The following is a 13,740-nucleotide window of genomic DNA, read 5'->3' as shown; positions in this document are numbered from 1 at the left end:
TGCCTTGGTGCAAGGAATGAAAGGGCATCGCGTCGGGTGTCTTGCGAATTAAAGGCCCGTGACTTCCAACTTGTTTGTTATACGTACTAACGATTTGAATGAGAATGTAGGTGATATGATTAGTAAGTTTGTGGATGACACCAAAATTGTGGTGTGGCGAACAGTGAGGAAGGTTGTCAACAGGATCTAGCTGTGGAAAATGGGCAAAGGAATGGTAGATGGAATTTGACTCAAACAGATGCAAACTGAGGTATTTTAGGAAGTTAAGCCAGGGCAGGAGAAATACAGTGAATGACAAGGCCCTGGGGAATATTCCAGAGCAGGGACATCTAGTGGTGCAAGTACATTGTTCCCTGAAATATAGTGGCAATATAGTTGGACAAGTTGGTGAAGAAAGTGTTGCCAAAAGGCCACTTTCCATGCTTTTTAACGTGCTGTGAATCACTCACCTCCTGACACACCAAACATTTTCTTTTCTTTACAAAGCAGAAGTGTGATGGAATGGTCTCCTTTCCTGGATAGGAACACTCCAAAAATACTCAAGGAGCTCAACAGCCCTGAATAGAACCAGCCTCTTGAGTTGTACCCCATCATTAGCTTGGCAGTACTTCTCAAGCCTGCAGCATCCACAGCACGAAGAACTAGGGCCGTAAGCGCACGGGGCCACAAGAACATTGAGTACAAGCAAGGATAAACTCCACCATTCAATATGATCATGGTTGATCTGGCCTCAACTCCTCTCCAGTGCCAGATTCCCATCACCCTCAATTCCTCAATCTTCAAGTATTTATCTCCCCCTTAAGTAATAATTTGGCCTCCATCTTAATCGAGGGCAGGGAATCACAGAAACTGATTACCCTCTGAGAGAAAAAAATATGCCTAAATTTAAACCACAGCCTCTTAATCTCTAGCTATACCCCTTTGTTCCGAAAAGCTCTTTGCCCAACTGATTTTCTGCCATACAATATTTTCAAAAAGGTGTGTTTTCATCCTTGATATAGAATAGATTATCATAAACCAGAGTCTTCTTGATTTAAAGTAAGACTATAATCTAACATACAACGTTGCAGAATTACTACTGCAGTAATTACATTACATATGTTCTCAGCTCTTCTACAACATCAGTTCTAACACTACAGCACTGTACATAATTAGCTCAACTTCACTTCCTGGTTTTTTCTTCAAGAGTTTGTTTACATATTGCTTGATTAGCAAACAATAAGGTTAAAGTACAGAATCAAAAAGTAGGCTTTGTTCAGCAGTAGCTGCGGACAGTGTAACAAAGTTAGTATTTCAAGTCAATGACCTTTCTGAACTGACGGACTGAGAAAATAAGCAAGTTTTATGTCAGAGAGGAGGACTCATAGAAACCAAACATCTATGATAGGGTGGAGACTGAAGTTGCTGGTTAATTTCAGGTTTCATTTCTCTCCTTCAGATGACACCAGAAGTAATTTTGTCACCAGGACAACCTTAATTTCACATACATTTATTTTGATAGATCACCTGGTTGAGCGGTTCCACAAAAACAAACTTGTTCAATGTCAACAAAGCCAAAGGACCTGATTGTTGACTTCACGAAGCAGAAGTAGGGCAGTCTACATTGGGGGATCGTAGTGGACAGAGTCTGTAGCTCCAAGTTCCAAGCCATTAATGTATCAGATGACCTATTCTTGCCCCAGCAAGAAGATGCAATCATTAAGGAAAACACATAAGCATCCTTACTTTCATAGGAGTTTAAGGAAGTTTGGCTTATCATCAAACACTCTAACATACTTCTACAGAAGTAGTGCTGAAAGTATCCTGACTGATTGTATCATAGTCTGGTATAGCATTTTGAATGTGCAGGAACATGAGAAGCTGGAGAGTAGTAGACTCCACCCAAAACATCAGGGGTACATCCATCCCCGCCACTGATAGTGTCCACAGCAGGTGTAGGTTCAAGGAGGCTACATCTATCATCAAAGATAGCTGCCACCCAGGCTTTGGCATATTTTCAAAACTACCATCAGGCAGAAGGTACAGTGGCCTAAAGTCCCTTCTTCTCTTCAACAATTCAATTCTTGAACCAACTAGTAAAGCCTAACCACTACAGTTAAGAAACACTATGACCACTTTGATTACTTTGCATTAAATTACACTTCTTTGTTTTAGTTACGTTTCTTGTAAAAGTTCTGTATAATTTATTTTACAAATGCTGCATATGTAATGTCCGTGTTTGAGTTGCTGTGGCAAGTAAGATCTTCATTGCACCTCTGCATACATGTGTTTGTGCTATGACAATACAACTTTGACTCTCCACCTCTCCCCATCTCTGCATCTTAAAATATGATTGTTTTCTTGCTTTTGCAGTTCTGATGAAGGACCACTGGCATGAGACGTTATCTCAGTTTCTCCATGGATGGTGCCCAACCTTCTGAGTTTCCCAAGACGCCCTGTTGTGTTTCAGATTTGCAGCATCTCTAGTTTTGTTTTTGCTTGTCAGTGTAGATTCCACATGGTTGTATATAACATTCTGTACCATAGGGTGACTAGCATAAAGAACAGTTGCTTAGAGATCTCAGTGAACACTTCTGGCAATTTATGATTCATGAGATGCTCATAAGTAGACTTATTTGGATGCAAGAAACTCAAATCCTACAAGTTTCCTGATGATCTCCAGATTTTTCCAGTGACAAGATAATAAATCTTAATGTGTAAGATACACCAATCTTGGTGTATGTCCCCCAGTGTAATAAATGCACAGGGCACTCAATACTGCATAATGTTAGATTGTCAACAAATGAAGCAGTTTATGCTAGCATGCAGCGAGACCCAGAAAACATGAAAGCATGGGTAGTTAAGTGTCACGTATTACATGTGCAGCAATATGGCGGGGAACGATTAATCATGTACAGGGGAGATTGCACTTAATGCAGCATTTTGTTGGTGAATGTGAGAACTCAGTGAGACAATGAATTACTATACATAAGCTTTTGCTTTTTCTGCGGTAGGTCAAATTAACACTGTTGAATTGTGGGTTTTAATTTTAAGTTTAATACTTCCATCCGAATGTTTAGGCCAGGAACATGACCAGATTGTTTGCAGAAGAATATTCCCAAAGAAGGTGCTTTGATGATATCTACCAAGTGGGAAGGAAAACTGCTGGCCTGCTCCAACTACATAAAATGAAGTCCACCCATATATCTGGGACAAGCAGACTAATCAGATAAGGTTTCAATTGTACAGATATTATTTAAATTATAACCAGCTCCAATATCAAAATTAAATAGTAAAATCACCCCAAGCCCTTGTCCTATTTGTACCACTTTGTATCATGATATACGAAAACTCTAAACTTGATCACAATAGTCCAAAGGGCACAGATGACATTTACCAGAATGGCATCAGTGATTTGGAATATCAATTACATGGGAACACTGGAGAAGATATGATTGTTCTTCTAGGAATGGAAAAGATTTATATACTGTTTACAAAGGTGTTCAAAGTAATGAAGAGCACAGACTAGATAAGAAGAAAACAAGTAAGAGAAATTGAGGAATCTCAGAGAGGACCAACTTAAAATACCTTGCAGGAGAATCATGCGAGAAACAGGGAGATATTACTTTTTGCTGGGTTCTGTGCCCCAATTTTGCACTAGCAGTGATGATAAAACTAAAGGTATTCTGTCACTCCTCTGTAAAACTGATACCTTCAACAAGGCTGTTATTTAATGCAGAAATCCCAAAGTCAGTCAGTGACTTTAATTTCATTACAGCAATTCCCTCCAATAAATATTTCAAAATATGGAGGAATTTAAATTTAAATGTATGTTTATTTTTAAAGTTTACTTATTATATCTTAATATCTACATCAACAATAAGAATATATTTTTAACGTGCTTAACTGCTTGCCATGAAGATAACATCACAGTGGCTAGTCACCAGAGAACATCTTGAACTAATTCCAGACAGCAACAGACTTCCAGGTCAACAGTGAACTCATTGCTTCTCCACTGATAACAAATATTATTGTGTTTTGGTGCAAGCAAGTTTAATAACATTTACTAGAAAATTGAATTTAAAAGAAATACTGTACGTTCCAGTGCTTTAGGGGAACAGAGAATTGTGAATATTTGGAAGATTTTTTTTTCCTGAAGCATAAGATGCAAGTTTATTTTAAAGCATTTTAAATGGGCTGAACAGCATATTCTGTGTTATAATATTGAAACGTCATTCAAACCTATTGAGTGAGTAAGGCCTTGATAGAGGACACAGAATAGAGGGATGTCCTTTTAGAACAGCGATAGTTTCTTGACAGGTCAGGGCATAAAGGGATACGGGGAGAAGGCAAGAGATTTGGGCTGAGAGGAAAATTAGATCAGCCATGATGAAATGGCAGAGCAGACTAAACAGGCCACATTCTACTTCTATATCTTACAGTCTTATGGTCTAATGTATATGTCTGTTGGATGTGTAGCAACCAGCAAAAATTGAGATAACCAAACTACAAAATAATCCTCGCAGCGTGGTGATGCAAAATTAGTTTTCAAACTTCTTTCCATGGGGAAACCATTGGCACACAGGGAAACTCAAGGCAAATCTTGGAAACACTGTCACATTTTAGTGGATCCCCAATCTTTACAGCATTACCTCAGTATCATTAAACACAGTTCTAATGATCCCAATGAGATCCAATTGTCTTCAATGGAAATCAGTAATACCATGCAAACATTCTACAGGGCATCCATGTGACTACAATTACTGAAATCAGATTAAGACAATTGAAATTATACCAAATGAAGAAAGAACTCAAGTAAGCCCTGTGTTCATTGTCTGATATGATAGCCAGCCAACTGCACCCAAATTGCAGTAAGGCAAAGAATATTAGGGGACAACACAACCGAGAAAACTGCAGCCAGGCAACATGTCATCATTGTTATTTCTGAAAAGAAAATCAAATCCAATGATAAACAAGAGAAAATCTGCAGATGCTGAAAATCCAGGCTAAAACGTCGACTGTACTTTTTTCCCTAGATGCTGCCTAGATGCTTCCTCCAGCATTTTGTATGTGTTGCTCAAACCCAATGGTAATGTGTTTGTATGTGATCTTAAGCTCTTAATGAAGTACCCTATCACCACTCTGGAATTTACAAGTAAATTAACATCCATCAGTCAAGGCATGAGAAAATCTGCAGATTCTGGAAATCAAACTAATACACACAAAGTGCTGAAGAAACTCAGCATCTATAGAAAAGAGTAAACAGTCAACATTTCAGGCCGAGTCCCTCATCAGGACAGAATTCCTCCAGCATTTTGTTTGTATTAATTAGTTAATACATAACTATAATCAGTTAAGTAATAAATTCTATAGAAAGGACAAAAAATTGCCATTTGATGCTTGGAATCAAATGACTTTTCAGGCACCCACTGAATAAAGCATGAATAACATGATTTTATCTACCAAGTATAGATTTTTAAATACAATAAATGAAACTCAATTCAAATTGATGCTATAAATTTTAAATTCTGTTATAATGATCCTCTTGACAGCCCCACTGGGGTTCATTACTGTGAAGTTCAATTGTGCTTCTGCACCTACAGACATCCCTGTCTATTTTCCAAAAGATCATGTCAACAGTAAGAAAACTGTGTTTTCATTGCAGTAAACATTTTAAAAACCAATATACTGGTACAGAAATAGCATACTTTTTGATCAATAAATACAGAAAAAACTGAATTCCCAAGACATGGCATGCCTAGCCTCAGACATAAATCTGAAGACGCATGAAATTCTCCAAGGGATTCACAGATCCCAGAGTTTAGCAAGCAGAGCTCCAGAAATCAATAATATTTTCCAACCTTTTAATAACACTGTAGTTAAAAAGTAAATGGAATTACAAAGGTATTGTTAATTAGAATTTGTACTTACACATGTGCTTCAGGTTCTCTGCTTCATCTTCTGACAAATAGGAAAACTAACCTGGGAGGAAAGCATTTGTGCACTATCTCATAATACGATTTTATTTAAAAATCTAATGAATCAAGCAGTTAGGCAGCTTCAAATTTCCGATTCTTTAATTTTACTCAGTACAAAGTCATAATGTTTGCTGTACATAACACTACTCATTTGTAAAGTTGATCCAAATCATTGGTAACTGTACAAAATAAATTGTAAAAGATAGACAAATAATGCTGCAGGGCAATGTGTATGTATTGATTCAGCCTTTATACAAACTTCAAGTTATCATTTGATAACATATTTTACTTCTAATGGCTGCTATATAACTTTAAGTTTTCAGATTTTACATTTATAAAAGATTTGAAAGAGACATTCGCAAGATTATCTTGCTTAACAACAAGCACAGTTCAACTCATCACCTCAAGACTGAAAGTAACAGTTCTAACAGAATTTAGAATGGCTTCTTATGCCAGTACTATGACAGTATTTAGTTTTACTGCTAAATATTAAGATGCCACAAATCATGGATAAACCACTGCACACAGCAAACAACATACTATAACTAACTTCTTATTATTCTTGTCAACTATATTACTAGTTATTATAAAATAGAAGCCTTCAATATTACAAATATGCACAGTAGGCACACTTAAGAATGTCATTACTATTAGTCCTTCTAGAAAGGTTCCTTTTCATTGAGTTTATTTACTGATAGGCATTCTTCATATTTCAGGATGATTCTACTCATGATGAAAATCACTGAACTACAATATGGAAACAAAACTTTGATACATTATTAATCAAAAGGATGCCATAAGACCATTAGAAGCAAGTTCTTCTATTCTGACCTACAGATTCTTACTGCAACGTGCAGAGTACTTATTACACATATTTATTTTGTGCTCCTCTTACAGCACACTTAACACCTAATTAAATTTTAAAGCTGTTTATACCACACCTTGCAAACATACTTCATGAGCATGGACCGATTTCAATTTACACGCCGCTTTTACAAATGTTTGCACTGTTGAATTGATATCTGACATGCAGAGCTGATTGCTCGGCCAGCATGACGATTGTCAATTAGCATTAATAGTCATCATCTGCACTCTGCTTTTTACATACCGACTGTTCAAAAATATTAAAGAACAGCAGATACAGTTTGCAAATCAGCTCTCATCAGAAAGTTGAATTCAATGAGTACTCAACATTCTGTCAAATTACCAGTGGAAAATACAAGGGAAATAATATTACAGTCATAAAATGAAAAGCTTAAATGGAAAGCACAATAAAAAAAACAGGTTGAAATAGATGTAGTGATCACTTACACTGCTTCTATTTTTCATTAAGAACAGCAGGTTTCCTTTCAGGCGGCACCATCTTTCTATTAGTCCTGCGTGAGAAAATGAAACATTAATAAAATGGTATTCTGCTGGTGAAGGAAAGATGGTTCTGAAAGAAGATGCATCAGTAATAAAGGTCAGGGAAGAAAATCATTAGAAAATTCCTGCTCCAGCCAGCAGCTGCATACATATGACAGCCTGCTAAATGCCAGATAACTCCCCAGAAGGCTCTTCTTACCCTGCAGCTGAGAGATTTGGTGACTGCTGCAGAAACCATCTGTTTTTCATTGGCTTCCACAGGGAAAGAGAAACAGGAACTTGTGTGATTTTATGTTAATCAAAACATTGGTATTTTGCAATAAAAGATAGAAATCTTAATAATGTATTGCATTAAGATAAATTAGCCTCAGTTATGTAAATCATGTTCAGCAAGGCAGGAAAACAGTTTAAAATATTTTTTTAATAACATGTGACCAACTGGTATAGTTAACTGAAAACTAGTTGTTGTCACCTTGCAAAACGTGAAATAATTTGTTCAGTTGAAGTAATATTTAATTATTAAAGTATAAATCATAAAAGTATCCTCATTAAAATGCATTGCAGACAACATTCGTAAAAAAAAAATGTAAACTGGAGATGAATCTCTCCAAATAAAGCACAATAGTTTCAAATTCCAACAGCTTGGTTTAGGGTTTTAGATATGGGTGGGAAGGACTTAAGAAAGTGCACCAGGGAGAGGCAATTCTGCACTAACTCTGACACAAAAATCACTCTGTTCTTGATGTGGGACCTCATATAAATTAATATGTTTATAAATCCCAACTCACAACTGGCCAAATGAACTGCTGGGAAGCAAATACATGCATGTATCTAGATCTCAGCTTGAAAAACTTTGGCAGTCAATGGCAGGATGGAAAACTTTGAACAGAAGGCATGGAGGAGTAGGATCTGACACCTGAAAGAATTAACAGGCTTTGGGCAGGGTCAAGGAAGGGGAAGTGCAATCTATCAAATATCAGGTCATTTGGAGAAAGCAAATCTTGATGCTTGCATTATATGTTTCCTATCCCCAGTGGCCCCCAAACCTGCCTGAAAGAAAACTTTAAACGTTACTTCCCAAGTCCTTTCAGGCCGGAAGTGGCTTCTGTAGTGTTTGTACAGTAACTGAGCATACTCTGGCCCCTGTCCACCCAAACCTCTTCCCTGCATGCATCCCCATATCCCATTCAAGCCTCAGAGTGAACCTGCTGTCCTGTTCATAATGGCATCAATGGACCAACCCATTATTTTAAAACTAGGTACCACCCCCTTCGTACAGCCAACATGTCTATATATTTAAAGGAGCAGAATAATACTGGCACATGAAGCAAGACGAGAGGAGATAAACGTATTTTGTTAGCTGCCCTGTCCTGTTAGGCGGTTTCTATTAACTAGAGTGCCAATTAAAGTCAGGAGTATATCTTTCAGAATCAAACAGAAGCAGCTTCAAAGTTCCATCATGCACGTGAGAATGTAATTTTCAAACAAAAAAAAATGTGACTCCAATCTATTTTCCAGAATTGTCCCACTGTGGCCATAGTCTGAATTCTAATATACATTAGAGTATATTTCAGTACGATTTCAGGAACTGGTAAATTCCCAGTGGTCCAAGGCAAGTTCCTGCATTCTCACTAAACACAAAAAAAGCCCTGCTCTTTCTCAAGATCCAAATCACCTCCCAGGAGAATAAAATGCACATCGATACGTGATGGGAAATAAGCCATCATCAGAGATCTATACAAAGCTGAAAACAACTTCAACCCAAACAATATAAAATTTAGTCGTGAGTACCCTATGAACCTTAGACTCATTTGTGCACCAGAAACCAAAATTAAGTCAATTGTTTCAAGCCTTCATTATTCATTGCTCTATGCTTACAATAGCTATGACAACAAAGCTAATGTATAATACACTCCCCTGCAGGTGTCAAGCTTTCAAAATGTACACTGAATCACTTAGTACGCACCTTAATATAAATTCTTAAAATGGTAATAACATATATTTTCAAAATTTAATGTATTCATAATAAAATGAAATAAATTAAGAACCTTGATTGGCTAAATAATGTTAAAAAATATTTTGCTATAATTTGTTTGAAAACATAACATAGACATCAAATTATTAACTCCAGATGGCTCTGAATATATCTAACAATATTCATTTTTGAAACTGCATGATTTAAATAAATTGGTAAAACAAAATTTAGAAATACCTCTTTAGCACACAGTTGCAATTTTAACCCCAAGCAGATCCGATTAAAATCGCAGGTTCGGTCCCTGGGAGTCAGAATCCAAGCATGTCCTAATCGATTTTAACTGGTGAGTTTCATCATTATATCAATTGTGTCTGCAGCCACCAAACCACGTCAACTGTAAGGCAGCAGTCACAGGCAGTATATTTAAAGAGTGAATGCACCTCTTAAAGGGAAGTTGCAATCAGTGAATCTGAACTTTAAAAAAAAATTGATTGATTCTTCAAATAGACAAAGTCTGTGGATTGGATAGAGGGTAAATGGTACAGGTATCTCTAAGTTTACAGAAGAGGTGTAACTAATAGCAGAAGGGGTCATAAGAGGGGAGCCTTCTCATGTGAAAATAATGTGCCCAATTACTTCTCAGTTAAAGTGTGAATAAAAGAGATTTTAAAACATACAGAGCACATTTTACCACCTTTCATGCTCACTTCCAATAGATACCAGGTGCTTGCTGCCGACACTGTATCCAACCACACTGTATTCTTGTTATCTTCATGCACTATACCAAATAAGGTAGATGATCTTGTAGAGCACTTACAAATTGGCAGGTATGACATTGTGGGCATCACTGAGCTGTGGCTGAAAGAAGATCACAGCTGGGAGCAACACATACAAGAATGCTCATTGTATCGAAAATGACAGGCAGGGTGGCGTGGCTCTACTGAAATCAAATCTTCGGAAAGAAGTGACATAGGTAGGTGTCAATCCTTGTGGGCAGAGGCAAGAAAATGCAAGGGTAAAAAAAACCCCAATGTGAATTATATACAGGTCTCCCAACAGCAGCCAGAATGTGGGCAACAAATTACAACACAGGATAAAAAAAACATGTAAAAGGACAATGTTATGATAGTCATGGGGATTTCAATATGCAGGTAGGTTGGAAAATCAGGTTAGGCTGGACCCCAAGAGAAGGAATACTGTAGAATGCCTACGAGGTGGCTTTTTAGAGCAGCATGTGGTTGAGTCCACTTGGGAAAAGGCAATTCTAGATTGATTAAGGAGCTTAAGGTAAAGGATCCCTTAAGAGGCAGTGATCATAATATGACAGGATTCACCCTGCATCTTGAGAGGGAGAAGCCACATTCAGAATTATCAATATCAGAGTAAATGTAACTACAGAGGCATGAGGGAGGAGCTGGCCAGAGTTGATTGGAAGGAGATACTGACAGGGCTGACAATGGAGCAGTAATGGCTGATGTTTCTGGAAGCAATTTGGAAGGCGCAGGATAGAATTTTCCCAAAAAGAAGTATTCTAAAGGTAACACTACTTGACAAGGGAAGTCAAAGATAGCATAAAACATGAAGAGAGGGTATATAATTTTCTTAAAATTAACAGGAAACTGGAGGATTAGGAATTATTTAAAAATCAACAGAAGGCAACCGAAAAGCAATAAAGAGAGAAATGATGTAATATGATGGTAAGCTAGCCAATAACATAAACGAGGATACCACAGATTTTCTTTCAGATATATAAAGAATAAAAGAGAGGCAAGAGTGGATATCAGATCACTAGAAAATGTTGCTGGGGAGGTATTAATGAAGGTCAAAGAAATGGCAGACAAACTCAATAAGTATGTTGCAAGAGCCTTCACTGTGGAAGACACCAGCAGTATGCTAGAAATTCCAGAGTGCCAGGGGACTGAAGTGAGTGTAGTCACTGTTACTGAGGAGAAGGTGCTTGGGAAGCTGAAAACTGAAGGCAGATAAGTCACTTCGACTACACTCCAGGACTCTGAAGGCAGATAAGTCACTAGGACAACACCCCAGGGTTCTGAAGGCAGATTAGTCACTTGGACAACACCCCAGGGTTCTGAAGGCAGAAAAGTCACTTGGACAACGCCCCAGGGTTCTGAAGGCAGATTAGTCACTTGGACAACACCCCAGGGTTCTGAAGGCAGAAAAGTCACTTGGACAACACCCCAGGGTTCTGAAGGCAGAAAAGTCACTTGGACAACACCCCAGGGTTCTGAAGGCAGATTAGTCACTTGGACAACACCCCAGGGTTCTGAAGGCAGATAAGTCACTAGGACAACACCCCAGGGTTCTGAAGGCAGATTAGTCACTTGGACAACACCCCAGGGTTCTGAAGGCAGATTAGACACTTGGACAACACCCCAGGGTTCTGAAGGCAGATAAGTCACTTGGACAACACCCCAGGGTTCTGAAGGCAGATTAGTCACTTGGACAACACCCCAGGGTTCTGAAGGCAGATTAGTCACTTGGACAACACCCCAGGGTTCTGAAGGCAGATAAGTCACTTGGACAACACCCCAGGGTTCTGAAGGCAGATTAGTCACTTGGACAACACCCCAGGGTTCTGAAGGCAGATTAGTCACTTGGACAACACCCCAGGGTTCTGAAGGCAGATTAGTCACTTGGACAACACCCCAGGGTTCTGAAGGCAGATAAGTCACTTGGACAACACCCCAGGGTTCTGAAGGCAGATTAGTCACTTGGACAACACCCCAGGGTTCTGAAAGAGGTAACTGAAGATATTGTGGAGTCATTGTTAGTGATCTTTCAAGAATCACTAGATTTTGGAGTGGTTCCAGAGGACTAGAAAATATCAAATGTAACTCCACTCTCTAGGAAGGAAGGGAGACAGAAGACAGGAAATTATAGGTCGACCTCTGTGGTTGGGAAGATTTTGAAGTCCATTATTAAGGATGAGGCTTTGAGATACATGGATATTTATGATTAAATAGGCCAAGGTCAGCCTGGTTTCCTTAAGAATAAATCTTGCCTGACAAAGCCTGTTGGAATCCTTTAATGGCAAAAAGGTTGGAGGTGTTGTGGATAGTGTGGAGGGCTGTCAGAAGTTACAGCAGGACATCAACAGGATGCAGTATGAGGTGGTTCATTTTGATGGCAAATATGCCAGAATATAGTGTTAATGGTAAGACACTTGGCAGTGTGGAGGATCTTGGGATCAGAGTCCATAGGACACTCAAAGCTGCTGCACAGGTTGCCTCTGTGGTTAAGGGGGCATGCGGTGCATTGGCCTTCATTAACAATGGAATTGGGTTTAGGAGCCGAGAGGTAATGTTGCAGCTATATAGGACCCTGGTTAGACCCCACTTGGAGTACTGTGCTCAGTTCTGGTCGCCACTATAGGAAGGATGTGGAAACCATAGAAAGTGTGCAAAGGAGATTTACAAGGATGTTGCCTGGATTGGGGAGCATGCCTTATGAGAATCATGAGTGAACTCAGCCTTTTCTTCTTGGAGTGACGGAGGATGAGAGGTGACCTGATTGAGGTGTATAAGATGATGAGAGGCATTGGTCATGTGGATAGTCAGAGGCTTTTTCCCAGGGCTGAAATGGCTAACACAAGAGAGCACAATTTTAAGGTGCTTGGAAGTAGGAACAGAGGAGATGTCAGGGGTAAGCTTTTCAAACAGAGAGTGGTGAGTGCATGGAATGGGCTGCCAGTGACAGCAGTGGAGCGGATATGATAGGGTCTTTTAAGAGACTCCTTAGAAAAATAGAGGCCTATGGGTAACCCAAGGTAATTTCTAAAGTAAGTACATGTTTGGCGCAGCTTTGTAGGCCGAAGGGCCTGTATTGTGCTATAGGTTTTCTATGTTTCTAAATAACAGGCAAGATAGATAAAAGAGAGTCAGTGGATGTTGTTAACTTGGATTTTCAGAAGGCCTCTGACAAGGTGCTGCCCATGAAAATGCCAAAGAAGTTAAGATCCCATGGTATTGCAGGAAAAATACCAGCATAGATAGAAGATTGGCTGATTGGCAGGAGGCAAAGAATAGGAATACAGTGGGCCTTTTCTGGTTGGTTGCCAGTAACTAGTGGAGTTCTGCAGGGTTCAGTGTGAAACTATTTCTTTTCACATTATATGTCAGTGATCTGGATGACAGAACTGATGGCTTTGTGGCCAAGTTGGAAGATAATTCAAAGAGAGGTGGAGGGCTATGGAATGTTCAGGAAGCAGGGAGTCTGCAGAAAGTTTTGGACAGATTAGGGGAATGGGCAAAGAAGGAGCAGATGGAATACAGTGTAAGGAAGTGCATGGCCATGCACTTTTGTATAAGGAATAAAGGCTTAGACTATTTTCTAAACAGGGAGAATATCCAAAAACAAGAGGTACAAGAGTCTTGAGGGTCTTTGTGCAGGATTCCCTAAATGTTAACTTGCAGTTTGAGTCAG

General features: G+C 38.9%; 1 protein-coding gene across 5 annotated transcripts in view; it reads right to left on the bottom strand.

The window, feature by feature from the left end:
* The window catches only part of inpp4b (inositol polyphosphate-4-phosphatase type II B), a 786,855-nt gene that overhangs the window by 652,421 nt on the left and 120,694 nt on the right, over window positions 1–13,740 (bottom strand). For 4 of the 5 annotated variants that reach the window (XM_059965139.1, XM_059965141.1, XM_059965142.1 and 1 more), the window contains one exon: window positions 7,269–7,333. The exons of the other annotated variant lie outside the window; for it this stretch is intronic. In XM_059965139.1, the coding sequence (XP_059821122.1) occupies window positions 7,269–7,333 (65 nt within the window). The remainder of the gene's footprint in view (window positions 1–7,268; window positions 7,334–13,740) is intronic. 5 annotated transcript variants of the gene reach the window in all.

This window comes from Hypanus sabinus, chromosome 3, assembly GCF_030144855.1.
Source record: "Hypanus sabinus isolate sHypSab1 chromosome 3, sHypSab1.hap1, whole genome shotgun sequence".
Taxonomy (NCBI): domain Eukaryota; kingdom Metazoa; phylum Chordata; class Chondrichthyes; order Myliobatiformes; family Dasyatidae; genus Hypanus; species Hypanus sabinus.
This window is presented reverse-complemented; position numbering and strand designations above follow the sequence as displayed.